Here is a 21,281-nt window from a genome sequence, read left to right as displayed (position 1 = left end):
TTTAAAGATATAAACTTATATGTATCGTACATTTTTTGACAACATTCAAAATATATGTCATCAAAAAGTTCCATTAAATATTTTTTAAAGTTGTTTTTAATAACAAGACAAGAGCAATTTACTCAATTATTGAGAGTTGGAATATTATAAAGAATAATCTATGAATAAAGTAACATATGATATAAAAAAATTGATATTTTGTATATAATATTCTTATTAAATAAAATATCCATTTATTGCATTTATGTATTAAGTAATCCTAGAAGGAACCCTTGAGTTGTTTGTACATACATACATACATACATACATACATACATACATACATACATACATACATACATACATACATACATACATACATACATACATACATACATACATACATACATACATACATACATACATACATACATACATACATACATACATACATACATACATACATACATACATACATACATACATACATACATACATACATACATACATACATACATACATACATACATACATACATACATACATACATACATACATACATACATACATACATACATACATACATACATACATACATACATACATACATACATACATACATACATACATACATACATACATACATACATACATACATACATACATACATACATACATACATACATACATACATACATACATACATACATACATACATACATACATACATACATACATACATACATACATACATACATACATACATACATACATACATACATACATACATACATACATACATACATACATACATACATACATACATACATACATGCATGCATACATACATACATACATACATACATACAGGCCCTTTCAGAGACTGAGTGAGGCCCGGGCCATTTACAAATTTTGAGGCCCTTACCATAAAATAACTGCCATTGCATAATAAATAAAAAAACAGCAAATTAGTAATAATTTTTATTTTAAAAATGCTTTTCTTGCTTTTGCTTTTGCAAATGCACTGACAACTGTTGAAAAATCGAGTTTTCTTGCAATATCACAGTTAATATTCAACATTGCAAGTCCATTCAAGCGTTCTTGTCCCATGGTTGAACGGTGATAGTTCTTTACTTGTTTCAACACATTGAAAGACCTTTCTCCTGAAGCCACTGAGACAGGCAAACTGATAAAAATTCGCAAAGCAATTGATATGTTAGGAAAAACACCAGACAGTCCAAGTTCTAATATTTCTTGAAACAATTCTTTTGGTTTGCAATCTGATGTAAAGTTTGTGGAGTAAATTTGTTTCAGAAAGATTATCTCATCAGAAATATCAGACAGTATTTCCTTGTGGTACTTTTTTTGAAAGTTTGTTGTGGCACTGAGTAGTTCTTCATTGCTCATCTTGCTGAAGTGCCAAAGAAATCCAAAAATACAACAAATTTGTTGTTGTGACTCAAATCGACGTTTAAGACCTGCTAGAATAGAGCCGATTATTACATAAAATACATTGATTTTATAGTGCTGTTCTGAATCAAATTGTGTTTTCAACTTTCGAGTGGTAGAAAATTCTGGTGAAATGTCAATATTCATTGCAATTAATTTTGACTCATTCAGAACAGCATCCCATTTTTCACGAATCTGTTGAATGCTGTCCATGAGATTTTTAGTGTTTTCCATTTCAACATCTAGAGTTGCATTTCTTGCCTCAATTATAAGATTGGTTTGGTGAATCATTGTGAGGAGCTTCATCCATATAGATGACATTACAATGCATTCAAATTTTGACAAATACTTTTGAATGGACTGAAGTTCTGACTGAACTGATACTGTGAGATTGAGAGATTGCAGCCCTTTTAATGCTGTTCTCAGTGAATTCAAGTGATGGGCAACTGGTTTTACTGCTTCAATCCTTGCTGACCATCGGGTCTTGGAAATACCATGTAGTGAAGCAGGTACATGTTGCTTGAGAATTTCCCACCTTTGTGGACTACTGCTGAAGAAATTGTACATTTGCTGCACAATTCCAAAGTAAAGAATTGCTTCTTTGCATGATTCAGCACAGTCAACACCAACAAGGTTTAAAGTGTGGTTTCCACAGCTGGCAAACATACAGTTTGGGTTTTCTTCTAGCAAAACTGCTTGCACACCTTTGTATTTTCCAGCCATGTTTGGACCATTGTCGTATGCCTGACCAGTACACAGTTTAAAATCTATGTTCAATAAAGTTAGAACGTGAAGAATCCTTGCTGCAATTTCTTTTCCAGTTTTTTTTTGAGTAATCATCAAAATAGAGAAACCGTTCTTCAATGGAAAATTTAGATCCATCAATTTTTATATAACGGATAATGAAAGTTGTTTGCTCCTTGTGAGAGCAGTCTGGTGTTGCATCAACAACAATTGAAAAATATTTGGTGTTTTGAATCTCTTCAATAATTTTGGTTTTAACAAAAGATCCACAGAGTTCAATAAATTCATTTTGAATCCGGGTGGACAGATAATAAACTTGTAAGCGCTTTTTGTTTAGTTGAGATTCATGGACCTTTTTCACATGCTCTGATAAAATTGGATCATATTTGCTGAGGAGCTCAATTATTCCGAGAAAGTTTCCATTGTCAGGGTCATAAATGTGTTGACTGGAACCAAATAAAGCAAGCCCACGTTCAGAAAGAAAAAGAATGACGTTCAAAAGGCGCTCAAGAAGTTTTGTCCAATTACTGGTTTCAGTTGACAATTCTGTTATTAGTAAATTATCAATAGAACTTTTTCTGATGGCTGCTCTACTGGCTGATTTCCATTTGAATACATACATACATACATACATACATACATACATACATACATACATACATACATACATACATACATACATACATACATACATACATACATACATACATACATACATACATACATACATACATACATACATACATACATACATACATACATACATACATACATACATACATACATACATACATACATACATACATACATACATACATACATACATACATACATACATACATACATACATACATACATACATACATACATACATACATACATACATACATACATACATACATACATACATACATACATACATACATACATACATACATACATACATACATACATACATACATACATACATACATACATACATACATACATACATACATACATACATACATACATACATACATACATACATACATACATACATACATACATACATACATACATACATACATACATACATACATACATACATACATACATACATACATACATACATACATACATACATACATACATACATACATACATACATACATACATACATACATACATACATACATACATACATACATACATACATACATACATACATACATACATACATACATACATACATACATACATACATACATACATACATACATACATACATACATACATAAATACATTTTGATAACGTAAAATGATATCAGGTTTACTTAGCATCCAATCGTCAAAAACAATTTTCAATTTCCCTTTATATAGCTCTTATAGCCCTGCATCAATAGGTTGTAGTCGATGTGTGGAGTGTGTTGCGTATAAATCCTAAGCAACCCTCTGGTGTACCATTTCAAAATTCTTTTTTAAAAAGAAATTTAGGAAATTTAAAAAGTGGTGGGATTGTGTTGCAGATTTGTCATCAATTTATCAGGTATGCTAACAAATATTCTAAGTGTCTTTAATCAAATTTAATTGCATTTTTTAAAACTGATTATCTAATGGGGAAAAAATAATATATTAGATTTTTTGGGATAATGGAAAACAATTAATAAGTTTTATTTCAAGCTCATCTACTGGTAGTACCAAATATTTTGAGAGCTAAATCCATCAGATCTTTCACCTTGAGATGTTCAACTTTTTGCACTTTATAAAGGATTCGTTATTCCAGTAGATCGTAAATCATTTTTATAAAGGATTCGTTATTCCAGTAGATCGTAAATCATTTTTTAATAGATATGCTTTCAATAATATGATACTTTTGTTAAATAATATATCAAATTACTGTTCACCAATTTCACTTAAAATTCCCGAGTAGCAAACAATATTGGCGCGATATTGGGTATCTTGGCCAACATTGACCAAGATAACCAATATAATACCAATATTGGCATTCCAATATTGGGGCTATATTGGTTTACAGTATTCCGCCAATATTGGCTAACAATATTGGCGCAATATTGGTTCACAGTAATGTGCCAATATTGTTGAAGATACCCAATATCGCGCCAATATTGGCATTCCAACACTGGCCAATATTGGCATGTCAATAGTCACTTTTACATGTCTGTACGCATGCGTAACTTTAACCGAAATTTTATGAAGGCATTTTGTGTATTTTTTAGTACTAAAATTTGACAACTTGTGCTACAAAGAATTTCTTAATAGCTACTTAAATATTATATACTCACATTATTGTTTCATTTGTAGTAAGAAAAATCAACAATTTTTTAAAATGACCTTACGTTAGCAGACATCATTAAGTTTTTTTTCTTATAAAATTCCTGTTTTTAAATTAAAAATTAAGTTATGCAAAGAAGTGAAAGAATAGAATTCTTGGCGCTACTGCAGTTTCTTAGCCCCCCCCCCCCCTCCTTTATTTTTTTATTTTTTTTTTTTATGATTGATTGTGATAGAGAACTTTATGCTGATTCAGAAAAATATAAAAACATAGACCTGAAAATTAACAGAAAGTGCTCTAACTCGAAGTCAAAGTTATGAAAAATCCCACTAAAAACCAGGGTTGGCGTTAAAAAACCCACCCAAAAAAACCCAGTTAAAAAAACATTTTATTCAAAGGATTCTCTTTGCTTGGTTTTTTTCTGTGATTTATTCATTTCAAAAAACATTTAAACATAATTATGACTAATTAAAAGGTAATTATTATTGAAAAGAGGATATGGATATGATCAGAATATAGTATTTAATAAGAATCCAAAATTTTTAAAAGACATGGTTTTTTTGAAATATTTCTGAAAAAATAGTTTTAGCATTTTTTACAATATACTTTCAGTGATCTCAGTGGCTTTCAATAACCATATCAAAGTCAGGCCTGTGTTCTATCTTACAAATTACTCAAGAAGCTTTTATTCAAACAGTATTATTATTTGTGTAGGATTAAGTATATTTAACTTGCATATTTCGATGCAATGTGTATATTTCAGAAAAAAATCTTTATAAGAATGCCATTCGGAAGTGGAAGGAAGAAAGGATGGGAGTGGAAGGAGGTCAGTGAGATAGAAGGGGACAAAAATAGTGTTCAGTGTGACCATTGTTCAGAGAAGATTAGTGGAAAAATTGAAAGAGTTCGTATTCATTTGGAGAAGTGTAGAGAGAGGAAGAAGGACACTGATGAATAAGAACCAAGACCTGGAAGCTCAATGAGCAATATTAGCCTCTTGTCAAATGAGTTAGATACTTCAATTTCCGAAGGATCTATTATGTCCAGCTCCACACCAGCAAAAAGGTTTAAAAGTAATAACTTAAATAACTCTATAGGTAGAACATCAAATGATCAGAAAGATGCCATAGACATGCAAGTTGCCCGGTTTTTTTTCAGCTCTAACATGTCTTTTAATTCAGTGGAAAATTGTAATTTTCAGAAACTTTGCTCTCTTCTTCGTCCTGGGTATGTCCCACCAAGCCGAAAGAAACTTGGTGGAGATCTATTAAATGAAGTCTATGATGATCTGTCAGCTGGGATAAAGAACGAACTGGAAACCAAAGACACGTTGGTAATTTGTCAAGATGGATGGTCTAGTATTCAGAATGACCCAATAATTGCTCACTCATTTTATGATGGAAAAAAGAGTTATCTGTACAACATAGTTGACTCAGGATCAGAAAAAAAAGCTGAAGAATACTGCTTCAAAATCATCAATAAAGCTATAGTTAGCATAAAAAATGATTCTAATAAGTTTGTATTTGCTGTCTGCACTGACAATGAAGCTAAGATAAAGAAAATGAAAGAGCTGATCAAACAAGAGTATCCTGATATGTTAACATATGGCTGTAATGCACACTATATGAATTTGCTACAGAAAGACATTTGCAATTCTTTTTCAACAATTCTAAAATAGGTTGTGGAAGTTCAGAAATATTTTAGAAATGTGCATATGGCCCATGGTTTATTAAAGGAAAAAGGTGGATGTATCCCTCAGCTGCCAAATGAAACACGCTGGAACTCTCAAGTTGCCTGCATTGAGACATACCAGAAAAATTATAACTTCTACGTGGAGATCTATGGAGAGAAGATGGAAGATTTTCCAGCTAATATTGGAAGAATAATTGAGAATATAGCCATCAAACGTGAGGCAAGTTGTCTTCTTAGTGAAATGAAAAAATTGGGGATTGCCTTAGACAAGATGCAGAGTGATTCTTGTCATCTCTCTGACGCAGTTCATATCTGGTATTCATTGATAAAGGATGAAGCCTATATAACTGACCATCGCTATGTAGATGATTACAAAAGCTTCATTGATAATGATAATGAAAACATTGCAGAACAATGGTTAGAGGACAGGAACCCTGATTTCTTGGGTTTACTATACAAGTTTAACTTGAAGGACAGGGAGGTGTTCCCCAAGCAAATGTTCTCAAAATCACTGAAGGTTATCTCTCCATCAGAATGGTGGAACATCATGAAAGGAAAAGTTACTAAATCTCAAATCAGGGATAAAGAGGTTTCTGCCAATTTCTGCAGCTTTCTAGCTTCTCTACACTCCTGTCTTGCTAGCTCAGCCTCAATTGAGAGATGGTTTTCAACCTTTGGATTTGTCTGGTCGAAGATCAGGAATCGTCTTGGTGCAGATAAGGCAATGAAACTTGGGAAGATTTACAAATCATTTCACAATAGCTCAGCAGCTGACAGCAGTTCCTGTGATGATATCGAATCTGATCAATAAGTAGGTAAGTAGTAGGAAAAATCGTTTTTAACTTCAGAATAACCATCTAAATTCTGAAAAAAATTCTATTTCTATTATCTAAGTGTAATTTATATTTGTTTTAGCTTATTCTTGATGATCCCAGAGGAAGTGTTTAACTGGAAATCTGTCAAAAACATCTGAAAAGCTGACAAGAATTGAAAATTATTGTAATAATCAAACAAAGTAAAATTATGTAAGGAGAATTTTATTTACAGTTCTTCAATTTATTAAATTTTCCTTGTAAAAGCTCTTTTCAATAAATAAATATAACTATTACCATGTGTTTTTAATTATTATTTTGAAAAAATTAAATGTGTAAAGATTGTTTGAATGCAAAATAGGTATTATGTCTTTCATTTTCTAAGCAAAAAAAACCATTTTTAAAAAAACCCAAAAAAACCCAAAAAAACCCAGTGGGCTGGGTTTTTTTTAAAAAACCCGGGTTTTTTCCAACCCTGCTAAAAACCCTAATATTCGCCTTTTTTTTTTCAAAACGCTTTCATTTGTAACGAAAATTAATTACTGTTACATTGCGCAATAAACAGACCTGGTTTCCATAAGCCTTTGCATTTTTATTTTAAAGTATTATAACGAAAATGTTATAACGAAATGAAATTAATGGAAGATTTCAAATAAAGGTTGAACGTAGAATTTGAGAATGTAGACAAATTGATGAATAATTATCATTATATCGTACGCTGGTTTTTTTTATTAAAAAAACGGTTTGAAGGTTACTATTTCTAAATTTTACATGTGATAAAACAACAATGAACTAAGTTTCAAAAGTTCTTCTTTTAGAAAACAAAACTGTTGAATTCTTTTTGAAAATTTATTACAAAAAGTACATTACTTGCAATATAGTTTACTTTCTAATAAATCAAAAAACGGCTATTTTCATTGCCACAAAAAATTGTGCTAGATAAACATTCTTTTACGACTTTTTTAACGTAGAAACCATGCTATTTATGTAATGCTTTTGTCAGCAAAAAGATCATTAACTTATTATTTTCAAAATGGCGAATATCAGAATAAAATTCTCTATCAGAATCAATTATAAAGAAAAGGGGGGAGAAACTAGAGTAGCGCCTATATATACATAGATATATATTGATAATAAACATCAAATAATACGAATTCTCTAAATACAAATATTAATTTATTATGAGAAATTTTCGCTGTATTATGGTTACCAGCATCATCAGCTAAGTACGGAGCTGATACTTACAAACGAACTGAACAGTTGCAGTTACTAAAGAAGTCGGTAGCTAAATCTAAGAACCAGTATATTTTTTTGCAAAAATGTGAAAAACACAAACTTATTTCGAAATCGTTACGTATCAACAGCCCTGTAAGTACAAAGAGAGCAAAGTGTATAGCTTTTCAATAATGGGCAATTTGTAAAAACTAAATTTTGGACATCATTTTTTACGTTTTTACGTAAGAATAATAAAGAAAGAAGCCATTCAACTGCTGACGTCAGTTAATTTTAACCGTTTTTTGTAACTTAAAATAATTTTACGAGCTGATGATGCTGGTAACCATAATCCAGCAAAAATTTCTCATAATAAATTAATATATGTATTTAGAGAATTCGTATTATTTGATGTTTATTATTAATATAACATACACTATACAAGATGTTAACACTCAAAACATATATATATATATATATATATATATATATATATATATATATATATATATATATATATATATATATATATATATATATATATATATATATTTACCCAAAATTAAAAATAACCATACATTTGGAAGAAAAATTATTTAATGAGTTGTATGTCATAAAATATTTAATTACATATTTATAATTACATACATATTTGTCTGGTATATTATTTATTCTACATTTGCAATTAAAATACTTTAGTTAATATATATTATAAGTTTCTGTCACTTTTTTTTATATTGTTTCTAACTCCCTTAGACTTTTCCACTTTTAAATACTTTTTATGCTTTTCTGTAATGTCCTTTGCTAATGAAAAGGAGCGCACTCTACAATATAATTGCATCATATTTTCTAATAAATTTTTTTTTTAATTCTTTCTCCACAACTATTCCTGAAGCATCGCAATGACTATTGTAATAGCATAATATTTCTTCACTCCTTAATAATTCATTTGTAATTTTTGGAATGTCAATTTTTTTAATGCTATAAAAACCAGTTTTTATTCGAAAAAATTCCTCGACTTTAATAAATAAATGCTGCATGTTTTTGTTAATAGCTGATAATTAACTTTTGCTTTATATCATTGGTTAGCATTTTTTCTAGGAACAAGATAAGAGATTGATAGTTTTTAAAGTATTTGCTATTTTTATATTTTTTTAAAAACTTTTTAACCACATAACCAGCTAAAAATTGTAAAGCATCCATTTCAGACTCTGTAATTGAATTAACTTGAATGGGTTCTTTATTACCAAACTCTTTTACTTTTTTTGAATGTGATATTAGTTTATCCACATATTTGGTTGCAAAAAGAGTGCAATAAGGCTTTTGAAATCCAGAAAAGTAGGATTCTGCACCAAGAACAAAGTCTGCATATATTTTAGAAAAATCTTTCTACATCACCAGACTTACAAAGTTCAATAAAAAACTTTTTAGTTTCAGCATAAAAGTGGTCAGTTACAACAAAATTATACTTTTTAATAGGTTCCATTAAATCATTCGGATAATAGGATGTGTTTAATATCTTTTTTTTTGGCATGTGTAATTAATGAATCAATATCTTCAATGTTGATACAAGAAATTTCATCTTCATTAGTCATATGTTTTGATCCTATGTGTCTTTTGAGACCTCCTTTAGTTTTATATGACTATAAACATTGAAGACAAAGCTGATTTAATTGGTCAGAAATCTAAAGGAAAGTAACATAATACTCGTTACATAAGAAAGTAATTTAACATAAGTAATTTTAACACACTTGATTCGTTTAAAACTGTACAAAAACAAGATTTAAACTTATTTTTGATATATGATTTTTACCTCTGAACCTGTGTCTTCAATTTCTATTTCAATTTCTTCTTCAAAATCGTCGCTACTTAAGAAATTAACTAAGATTTCTAGTGTATTTTGTTGAGAGTAACTTAAGGCGTTAGCCATTTAAATATTTGTTTTGCAGCTACATTGATCACGTGACTTTTTTTAAAAACTTGGAAAACAAAAGAATAAAACAATAGCTTCCAGACCAGGGTATATTTCTATAGGCTATGACAATATCGAGCCAATATAATATTGGCTGAACAATATCACGCCAATATTATTCAGCCAATATTGGCTAATATTCACGGTCGTTCAAACTCTGTTTATAAGCGACAGGTTATTGTGCGCAAGCGCAGTTGGATTATGAAAATTTTAGAACTTTCAAAATGGCTACGGACCCTCGTTACAGAATGAATTTTTACTTAGCGACCAATTCTTCATTACTTATCACGTTTTTTAAAATCGTCTACGTTGATAACCAGCTTTTAGGCTGTTAGTAGTGTCTCGGTAACTTAATTTTATTAAGAAGTAAGTAAAATGAAAGGGAAATATTGTTTTATGATTGAAGAGGATCTACCTAAAAAAATCTTTTCTTTGATTTGTTTACAGATTTGGAAGTCTTTTTACATTTTTTTTGAGCGGTAAAAGTTTTTCTACTTTTAATTATATGAATCTTTTAACTTTTTATTACTTATGAAAAATCTTAGCACTCAATTTTTTTACTTGTTCAAAATTTACATCTAACCATTGTCCGAAATTGATAACATTTTATTTATATCGTTTGTGAAATAAAAATTGTCCTTATGTAAAAAACTTGACTAAATGTTTTTAATAATTTTAAATAAAATCTTTTACTTTATATGAAGTTTTTTATTGATTTATTAACTTAATTTACTTCATGAATATAAACACTACATAAATTTTCTTTAACACTTTCAACATTTTTCAGTGAAAAATGTTGAAAGTGTTAAAAAAAAAAAATTAACCACTCTGTTTAGAGCACATTTTTAATCTAATTTTACCCAAATTGTGACTCAAGGAAACTTCAAGCTAATTTTAAAAAATTTAATCTTTAAAGTTGATCAGTAAAAAGTTGCCAAACAGCTGAAAATATTGCATCAATATATGTCCTTGATCCTAAAATAGCACACAAATTTTTATTGTAATAACAAACAATAAAGAGACCAATTATGAATACAAAGCCAAAGTAAGTAAGCCTGTAAGAGTAAGGAGTGAGAAGAGAAGTAATTAAAATTAAAAAAAAACACCTGAAAAACTAAACAAATCTTGCTATTGGTTTGCCTAAGCAAACGAATAGCAATCAAAACCCAATTCAAAAGGTAAAAAATATCAAAATGTAAAAGAAAAAATATATGTTTGTATGCAATGTATGTATTTATGTATGTGTGTGTGTGTGTTTGTAGGTTTATTTGCAAGAAGAAAAAATTGAGTGCTAAGATCTGATAAAAGTGTGAAATACTATAAAAACTCATCTAAATTTAAAAAAAAAAATTATTTGATTTCTACGCTCAGAAAATTAGATTATGTATTTTTAAAAGTGTAAACAAATCAGCATATTCAAGAATGTTAATTTACTTAGAAAAGCGCAACTTTAAACTTTTTCATATAATCTTTATCTTATTTGAATCATTTTCTTATGCAACTGAGATATGCTTATTATAATTTTAGTTTTAGAAAGAGTTTAAAATGTTGATTTATATGGAAACATTTATAAATAATCAGTCAACTAAATAAAAAAATTCGTTGCTACGGACCGTAGCCATTATTAAAATTTGACTTTTTTAAAGTTACTACTGCGCTTGCGTATAATAACTTGTCACCTCTGAACGACCGTGTATTGTAAATAATTTCGCGCCAATATTGTTTGCTGATCGGGTTCTTTTATAGATCTGCTCCATGATTCTTTCGGATCTCCGTCATATTCTACAATGGTTGCATATACTAGCTTCACCACATGGTACACATTCCCATCTTAAATACAACTGCACCTTTTTACAGTCTTTACATAGATTTTTAGTTCTAAGGTGAATACAGAATCTTTTTGTTGGCTTCACTCAAGGATTCTCGACACTGTATTGTTTTACCACGCTTACATCAATGCATGTGTTTTTTTTTATGCTGAATAATTTCTGCAAGTAATACAAGTCTTCATCTTTTTCATTCTTCATAAATTTCTCAATTTCTTTATTTTTATTAAATCCCTTTTGATTTTTTATAACACAGAAATTTTTTTAAATAATTTTTTCAACTCTACAATGGTTGAAATTTTACAATGTGTTGATGGCTGCCGAATGATTGTGATAGAAGTGCTTATAAGCTATGACACAATTACGAAAAGTGGATGAAATTTGACCATGTGTTGGTGGTCGAGTATATGGTTAAAAATGATTGATGCATGTTGAGACCTTTTTCAGGTTAATTACAAACAGTTTATTGATTAAACAAATCGTTGTTTTTGGAAGCAAGCCTCTTAAGTCAAAAAAATTTCGAAATTTATTTTATTGATGAAAACTGTTGTTTAGTACAAGGAACATTTGTGGTTAATGTTATAGCAGCATAATTATATTTCAGTTATTGTAACAAGATTATTGAATTCACAAAGATTTATATTGATAACATGATATTGACAAAATAAACAATTTTTTGTATGTCCTGTAAAATTTAGTTTTTTGGACTTACGCGTTTTGCTTGCGATAATGACGGTATTGCTTTTAATTTATAGATATTAGCGAACCTTGTCTCTCTAATTTGCAAATGAGTTAGGTGTATGTTTACAAAAGTACGATGTATGCTGAAATCATGACTGAAACATCTAAGGACTATTCAAAGTTTTCAAGCCTTAATTTTACCACGTGTAAATAGTTAAAGGGGTTGAGCTAAAGTTCATCTTTTTGCTGCCATTGTACTCTGGTTATGAATGCTATGACACATACTAATAATATTTGGCAACCTAAACGAAAGAAGTGTGCGTGTGTGCGTGTGTGTGTGTGCTTGCGCGTGTGTGCGTGTGCGTACGTGTGTGTGTGTATGTGTGTGTGCATTTGTAAGTATATGTGTGAATGTGTGTGTATATGTCTATGTGTGTGTATGTATGTATGTGCATGTTTGTCATTAAAGTTTGTCGAAAAGTTAAAATGATGCTTTACGAGAATATATTAATTTAAAAGACTTCATTACAAATATTTTTCTTTAACGATTACGCAAGTCCTTTCAAAAAAATGCATTTGAAAAATGAAAATTCAAAATGAAAGGAGTAAAGAAGATTTACTATATCCAAGCTCATAAAGAATGATCGGTTTGTTTGTCAAATATTTAGGGGTCAACTTGCGTCATTTTAAATCTGTATTATGTTATAAAACTTAATAACTTAAATATATTATAAAAGAAATATAATATATAATATAGCATAAATATATGATATATGATATAATATATAATACATATAATATAATATATAATGTATAATAATAATTTAAAGTTAACTCAAATTGTTTGAATAACGAAACATTTTGAGTTAAAAGTTAATTATCTAAACTTCTTGAGGACTTGGAAAGATCGAGAGGATCGAGATAAACATTAAATGAATATATTTTTTTATAACAGATACAAAATTTCTTAATAGTTTAACATATATAATAATTGATGAAATGATGGGTATGAAATAATGGGTATATTTAACATAAATATGACATAAACTTGATTAGAGGAAACGACTTTAGAAAAACCTTTTATTTTTTCTTTCATTCCTCATAAATTGGCGAACAACAGTGGTGTCTAATACATAAATTATTACACCCAAATGGCTATTTCCGCAAAACTTATTCCAACCTTTTCGATTTGAATTATTCTGAAATAGCGCAACGATCCTTTCCAACTAAAAGACTCTCTTGCAAGTCCTGATAAAATTTCGTATGTTTGGTAACTTTGATCATCATAACTTCCTTGAACATGACAACCTTTTACTCGAGTTAAATAGCTCTGCTGAGAATTGTCGCCAGAAACGATAACAGATCTGACCTCGAACACCTTTAACAAATCTAACTTAATCCAATCAGGATTTTCGCCTTGGGTCCAGGCGTCGCAAATGGTTGAATAAGAGGAATCGATGAGATTTTTTGGAACAAGCCCATTATTTGTACCGGAGCTTGTTGGGATAGAGAATAAGGATACTTTTTGTGAAGCTAAAAATTTTTAATAAAAATAAAATAAATATTAGAAAAAAATATATAAAAATTTCTTATGCATTAACAAAACATCCGGAATTTATTAAGTCAATCATCACACAGTGCAGGAACCGTGCACTTACAATATACGAGCTATACACGTTAGGGTTAGGGTTAGGGTTAGGGTTAGGGTTAGGGTTAGGGTTTCGTTCGCGGATTTGAGTAAAGTAACTCAAATCCGCGAACGAAAACCATACATGAGCACTATGTGAACCAAGAGGCGTAACAATCAATTTTCTTTGAAGAAAGTTTTCAAAAATGAACTCCTTACGATGAAATGGAGCGGGGAACTACAACCCACTTGAAAATGATATTTGAATGGTTCGCAAAGAAATATCTATAATTTTAATTTCCACTAATCTTAAATAAGATTTGTGGAAAACCTGCAACTTACCTGGAATGAAGATTCCACAAAGTGTTTTTTAAATAAACATTCTGGAAAGTTTGAGGGAAACTATCATCCATTTTAGTAAGTTGGAAAAAAAGATATTTTTCTTCCAGACATCTTATTAAACACATATCATCAATCTTTTATAAGATATTTAGTAATTATTAATGAAATAGCATGTAACTTGCTTGTAAATCATACTTAAGCAAAAATATCCGTGGACGAGCTCCGTGTTAACTGTTAAACATACATCTCTACAAAATGGACTGCAAGGTGAATTAGATTCACATATTGGTCCAATCTAAAGAAAAGTTTGTTTCTATGAACCTTTTTTTTTTTATTGTTTTAGTTTTATTGTATTTTTAGGTTAAAATGACGTCAAGTTCGCGAGATATATATGTACCTAAAAGGATCATTGAATAGTTGGTGTAAATACTACAGAAGTAAATATCAAACTTGCAAGAAGTTTAATTATTAACTTTTTTTTTTTATTTATTACTTTAATTAATTTTTCTAGTTATTTAGTTATTACTGCTGAGCTTCGTAACTTTTGATTTTTGGTCTTTAAAATGTTTTAAAAAATAATTCGAGAGTGAAGTTTTTTGAATTATTACATCTGAGCCAGTGTTTCCTGGCGCCTGCTGAAATTATCATGCACGTAGGCAACATAGGCTGCATGTGTCTGAGTTGTATATTATATATGTGGCATGCATGATGTTTTGTTTATTTGTCACGCAAAAAATTACATTTAAATTAGCGGGTGTCTTACCAAAATTGGCACAATTTTAAAAAAGGAAACATGTTGTTGGATAAAAAAAGTATCAAAGGTTATTAACTAATTATTATTAACTATATTTATTTATTTAATAAGTAATATATCCTTTATTAATATATCCTTTATTGGCATTGCATAACCAATATGATGCTTACAAACTATGAATGATACAATAGCAGCGTGATGGTGTTTTAAACATCAAAGTTTATGCAAATTTCTCTGCAGCACTCAACATTTGTTGCAAACATTGATTTTATTAGCTATAATTTTTTCGCAGTTGATTTTTTTAAAAGGGAAAATCAAAGTTACTCCGGGAGAATACGCTCTATGTTGACATTTTTCTTTGTTCTATTTAATGAATTATTTATTCAATTTTTTTTTTTTTTAGTTGTTGTAAACGTTTTGTGATTATTAGAATAAAATATTAGTTTTTAAAACTTTCTGAATGAGGGACGAACTTGGGATTTAAGTCAGAAAATGTTTCATTCATAGTGTGTACAGTACTTAAATTTCCCTATACTATTTAAAGTAATCAGCGCTACTTAGTTTTGCAATAATTCACAGACCTAAAATAAAATATGCAATTGGACTGACAAATACGATCGGCACACACAAAAATAAAACGAATAAACTTACTAAGTTACTAGTACTACTGTTGGTTACTAATGACTGCCACCCTAGTTCAGTTTTACTTTCCAAAATATTCACTTTAGATGTCATTAACTGACAAATCTTTTGGTCCACATTGAAGTTTGCAAAGTCGCAGCTTGAGCTTCGAACACAGTAAATACTACAATCATTGATACTGCTGGCAAATAGGGTTGCATTAATGTCTCCATTATAGTATGTGTTTGTCATTATGTGAAAGTTTGCATGGTATATGCAAGGTAACCTCGTTATATATGTGCTAACACCCGCTAAATATGCTATGTAAAAACCAATCCTAAAAAGTTTGATTAAAATATTTGTACATAATTTGGAGCATGTTTATAGGTATATAACACTTAAAGTATTTACCATATTATCTATTAACAATATTTATAGGTATATACTACTAAGCAATACAAATACTAATACAAAAATAATAATGATAATACAGATAATGGCATTTAAAGATCATTTGTAGGTTTTAAAGTTACCTGAGAAAAAAAAGATTCATGATGATCTCGTGAAAGTATGCATTTAACCTAAAAGTACTTTTCTTCAAGCCACAAGTAAAAATCAGACTTATTCCAAAATTATATAGAATGAAGAAAAAACAACAGTTTGATACAAATGACATTCAAGCCAAAAGATTGAATGCCATTTTAAACGTAATTTGAATATTAAAAGGAAGGAGAACTATGAATAGCAAATAGAAATGACATACCCACGGAGACTTATTTACCTGTCATATAAATAAATAAAAAGAAGACAAGATGTATGGAAGAAAAATTAAAAACAGCGATTAAAAAAGACGACAATATGGAGACTTTTTTATTACGTTATATAAATAAATAATAAGGAACATAAGCATGACATAAGAACAAAAACAAGCAGTAACGGGTGATAACATATAATTTGGCCTGTGTTTGAAGAGTGATTACTCATTTCAAAATTAAGATTAAATTTAAACGGAAACAGATTTAAAGTTTTTGATCAGTTTTTATTGTTTGAAATTAGTTTTTTTCGATTAACCCATTTCTACGGACAAAATTAGTTTTAGAAACAATCGATTCAGGAAGCTCCGGATGAAATTTGTGTCGATTTTACAAATACAAAATTGAATGCGTTTTTTTTAACTGATCTAAATTTATAGCTTGCCGATTGTTATTGCATACCAGTCCTTTAAGAACACTTCAAAAATTCTCTAATGAACGACATTCTGACAAGTTTGATGGGTTGTCTTCTTTTTCAACAAAATCAACCTTTTTCTCTCGAAAGTAATCAACCACAGTTTTAGCATAATGTGCAGACGCCAAGTCAGGCCAAAATACATATTCATTATTAGAATGGTGCTCTTCAATGAATGGAATAAGTCTTTTTTTTGGAACAATGTTCTAAATAAACATTCCATTTTTTGAAGAACATACGAGCAACCTTTCATCAAATTTAACCACAGTTTTATATTTTGCATTTGTAGAGGTGTCATTTATATTGCTGCTGTAAAATCTGCTGTTACCATTAATGCTAGTATGAGCTAAAGCAAAATAAGACTCGTCATCTAAGATGAAAGCTCGATTGCGAAATGTTGACGACTACTTTCGGTTGCTTTTTGACACCCAGTTTCGCTTTCTATACGTTTTTTTATAGAATTGATAGCTGATTTTGGTACAAATTCTGCTATAAACTTTAAAGCAGTAAACTTTTTTCCTTTACCTTTACGCGTTTTATAAAACTCAAACACGCTTTCTTAAGGTTTCTGACTTAAAAATCTTTTTTTTTTTTAATGAATTAGGTATTAAGTATTTAGAGTCCTCCAGCCGATGCCTTGTAGACTTACCCAATCCTCTCGAGGGAAGACCCAGAAGCATGTCGACCCTGAGTTTGCCTCCCCTTTGAGGAATAGGCGGGAAAAAAAGAAAATTATCAGTTTAATACAAGCATGCCGGCCTGGCCAGCTCGCCCTCAATCTTAGCCATTAGGCCGAGAAGCGATTTAAGGTATTGAGTATTTATTTCCTCCTCCGGCGAATGCCTTGCAGAGGTGTCCGAAAATATGTTACAATGGATATTATTTACAAATAATGGTCCATTGTTCCATAACCGGACACGAATAGGACTTCACAAGACTGAACAAGCGCAGGACTAAATCACGAAACAGAACACACGGACGCCGAGGTACGATGCCTTTTGGCTTAGGACATAAAAAACATAAAAAATCGAAAAAACGAAAAAAACGAAAAATCGAGGGAGACGCTACAAACACTGAAATACGAAAAAACGAAAAAAAAGAAAAAAATTATTTTAATTCAATTAGTATCTGGGTATTTCTTTTAGCTCAGATAGATGTTTAAATTCGTGTCTAAATTTAGTTTGAGATCTGCATCCCAGATACTTTTAGACTCGATGAGAAAGTCGTCCAGTGTGTTATTTTGTTTCACGAATTCTTTTTCTTCAAAAATAATATTTTTTAGCCTGCACTGAAACTCCATGAGTAATTTCAGTCTGGTGAAAGTCGAACGGTCATGGAACGACCTCATTCTATTACAATATATCGTATAAGTTAGTTCGTTTAAAATTCTTTTTCCAAGGTTTAAGTTATTTACATTCTCTACGTGTGAGAATAAGAAAAATTTAAAGGTGTTTTTGAAGGCAGGCGGCGGAGTATAGATTTTGTTTAGAATGGATATGGCGTATTTTATGAGGGGTTGAACTTTTTCGCATGAGTATATCATGTGCGCTAATGTTTCCTTCGCTTTCATGCACTGCGGACAGAGGTCGTCCGGGGCATGTCCTCTTTTCTTAAAGATGGAGTTAGTAGGAATAGCGAAGTGTATTATTTTGTATTTTACCTCGTCAACTTTGTTGTTAGTGGTATTTTTGTGCACGTTTAAGAATAGGCGAGCCCATTCTGTTTGAGTTGTGCCTCTCATGCTGTCGGTAAAATAAAGGTTCCATTTGTGGTAGCGTGTTGGAACGCTGTGATGTTTCTTAGCGGAAATAATACGATACACGTTTTTAGGCGTGAGTTCGCGGAGAGAGATGTCGGATGAGCCATTGATCCTGAGATGCATTTTGGCTTTGCGGTGGTCGTAGTTTTGATGTTGGGTGTTTATTTTATCTCTCCACTGCTGAGGGATCGACATGATGACTTTGTTGAGATGTTTTTTGGTCAATCCAGTGAGCTCGCAGTTTAGAAAGCCTGGAACAAACACTTTTGCGACGTCCGCAATGAGATGGATGTTTTGCTGTTTGGAGAGCTGTGTTGTTTTAAGAATGTTGTTGTGATGGCGTATGTGGGGGTTATGGTATATGGGCTGGTTCAGAATTTCCTCGATGGTTAGGTTGGTGATGGCGCAGTTCTGATAGATGGTGGCCCAGTGCTTCGCCATTTGCCGGTAGTAAGGTGGCAAAGTTTTGAGCGAAGTGTGCGAGTGGGCGGTGAGAAAGATGCGCTCACCCTGGGAGGCGTCTCTGTATCTGTCGAAGATAAAAGTGGCTGTGTCTTTCCAAGCTCCTTTGAGATCGTGATTGAAGAACTTGGAGAGCCAGCTCACTTGGATAGAGACGAGTTTGTCGCGGATGTTTACGATGTTGAGTCCGCCTTTCTGAATGGGAAGTTTGGATACTAAGTTGTTAGTTTTTATGGAGGAGTTGTTCCATAGGAGCTTCTCAATTTTGCTTTCGAGCAGCTTGATCTTACGCTTGCTTGGCAGCGGGATGGTAAACGCTAAGTGCCAAAGGTTGCTCAGTATGGTCTGGTTAATGGCTATGGCTTTGCCTTTGAAAGACAAATGGAGCTTCTTCCAGCGGAGTATTTTTTTGTCCAGTTGCTCGATGCACTCTCTCCACTGGGTGTTTCGAACGTGAGGCGAGTTGGTGAAGACCACTCCGAGGCTCTTAAGAGAGTGGCTGTCCCTCGTGAAGTTTAGATAGTTAGATAGTTAAGTTTAGCGCCTGTCGCTTTTTTGTTGAGTTTGAGAGCTTTGCCAAGCGCAGTGATGGATTTGTCGCCGGTAATGTAAAAGACGGTGTCATCGGCGTATTGCTGCAGCTTGGTTTCGTGTCCATTTATGGTGATGCCTCTGATTTTGTTATTTTGGCGTACATAGCAGGCGAATATCTCAGCCTGTATGACGTAGAGGATCATTGATAAAGGACAGCCTTGCCTGACTCCTCTTAGTATCTGAAACTTTTCAGACGTGAAGCCGTTTATTTTGAGGCGCGCATTAATGTCGTAGTAGATGGTTTTGATGATGTTTATGAACTTAGCGCTAAAGCCGAATTTGTCTAAACAGTCGAACAGAAAGTTTCTGTCCACTCTGTCAAACGCTTTCACCTGATCTTTTGAGATGATAGACGCGTCGAGATGGCATTCGTTTGCTATTTGAATGACATCCCTTGTGTAGGCTAGGTTGTGATAGATTGTCCTGTGCGGCACGCACGCGGTTTGGTCCTCGCTTATTATTGCTGCCAGCACAGGTTTTAGTCTATTCGCAATTATTTTAGTTAGGATCTTATAATCTGTATTCAGGAGGGAGATTGGTCGCCAATTAGAAATGTCGCACTTGTCGCCTTTTTTATAGATACAGGATATTAGCGCCTCTTTTTGCGAGGTCGTCATTTCGTTTTTGCTAACAACCTCGTTTAACATGGAAACGATGGCATCTCCCAAGACGTTGAAATGGGTCTTGTAGAACTCGACGGTTAGGCCGTCGGGTCCAGGAGATTTGTTGTTAGTCATGCCTTGGAGGGCCGAGTTGACTTCCTTCAGCGTGATGGGCTCGCTTAGCGCATGTTGTTGAGAGTCGCTTATCCTGTTCACCTCGACGCGATCTAAAAGACGCTTTTGGTGTACAGGGCTGTTTTTGCTCTCCTCGTACAAGTGTTTGTAAAACCTTTCAAATTCCTTAATAATTTCCTCGGTGATTGTTTTTTCAATTCCGTTCTTATCTTTAATGCGCGTGACGACTTGCTTAGCAATTTTCGTCTTCTCAAGCTGAAAAAAGAAGTTGTTGCATTTTTCGCCGAGAGTGCGCCATTTGATTTTAGCACGAACAGCTGCACCGTGCGCTCTATTCATTTCAAATTGCTCTAATTTTATATTCAGTTCTGCGCTTAAATTACGCATGTTGATGTTGCAATGCGCTTTTTAAGTGCGTTTCGCAGTTGCTTTTTTAGTTTAAATTCAGCAACGCGTTTGCTCTTCGCCTCAGATCTGCTAAAAGTTTTGGATAGAGTTTTAAAGGCGTTTTTCAGT

General features: G+C 31.7%; 3 protein-coding genes and 2 pseudogenes across 3 annotated transcripts; 1 reads left to right on the top strand and 4 right to left on the bottom strand.

Annotated features, from left to right (window-relative positions):
- Positions 1-960: 960 nt before the first annotated feature.
- LOC149881560 (zinc finger MYM-type protein 1-like) lies at positions 961-2,151 on the bottom strand. The gene has a single exon (XM_090067149.1). It carries the CDS (start codon positions 2,149-2,151, stop codon positions 961-963), a length of 1,191 nt encoding a protein of 396 aa, XP_089923275.1.
- Positions 2,152-2,188: 37 nt separating this feature from the next.
- LOC149881559 (zinc finger MYM-type protein 1-like) lies at positions 2,189-2,794 on the bottom strand. The gene has a single exon (XM_090067148.1). It carries the CDS (start codon positions 2,792-2,794, stop codon positions 2,189-2,191), a length of 606 nt encoding a protein of 201 aa, XP_089923274.1.
- Positions 2,795-6,051: 3,257 nt separating this feature from the next.
- Positions 6,052-7,272, top strand: LOC149881558 (uncharacterized; annotated as a pseudogene).
- Positions 7,273-8,862: 1,590 nt separating this feature from the next.
- LOC145185883 (uncharacterized) lies at positions 8,863-10,093 on the bottom strand (annotated as a pseudogene).
- A 3,556-nt stretch (positions 10,094-13,649) lies between these two features.
- LOC149881557 (uncharacterized) lies at positions 13,650-16,667 on the bottom strand. The gene is made up of 4 exons (XM_090067338.1): positions 16,520-16,667; positions 16,017-16,323; positions 14,807-14,906; positions 13,650-14,175 (listed from the first exon to the last, which is right to left on the bottom strand). The coding sequence occupies exons 1-4, from the start codon at positions 16,660-16,662 to the stop codon at positions 13,784-13,786; spliced, it is 942 nt and encodes a 313-aa protein (XP_089923464.1). The 5' UTR covers positions 16,663-16,667; the 3' UTR covers positions 13,650-13,783.
- Between the last annotated feature and the right edge of the window lie 4,614 nt (positions 16,668-21,281).

Source organism: Hydra viridissima, unplaced genomic scaffold (assembly GCF_058129835.1).
Source record: "Hydra viridissima isolate aposymbiotic clone 2 unplaced genomic scaffold, HvirCarnegie_v1 scaffold_11, whole genome shotgun sequence".
NCBI classification, from domain to species: Eukaryota; Metazoa; Cnidaria; class Hydrozoa; order Anthoathecata; family Hydridae; genus Hydra; species Hydra viridissima.
Note: the sequence above shows the minus strand (reverse complement) of the source record. Positions and strands in the feature narration are given on the sequence as shown.

Bases quoted from the DNA above. Each gene is read 5' to 3' on its own strand.
- LOC149881557 (XM_090067338.1), bottom strand. From the start codon at position 16,662: ATGTCATTTGTATCAAACTGTTGTTTTTTCTTCATTCTATATAATTTT. The intron at 16,324-16,519 runs GTAACTTTAAAA...CAAACTTTTTAG, and splicing joins ATGAATCTTTTTTTTCTCAG to GATTGGTTTTTACATAGCAT. The intron at 14,907-16,016 runs GTAAGTTTATTC...ACTTTTCTTTAG, and splicing joins ACAGTAGTACTAGTAACTTA to ATTGGACCAATATGTGAATC.
- LOC149881560 (XM_090067149.1), bottom strand. From the start codon at position 2,151: ATGGCTGGAAAATACAAAGGTGTGCAAGCAGTTTTGCTAGAAGAAAAC.
- LOC149881559 (XM_090067148.1), bottom strand. From the start codon at position 2,794: ATGTATGTATTCAAATGGAAATCAGCCAGTAGAGCAGCCATCAGAAAA.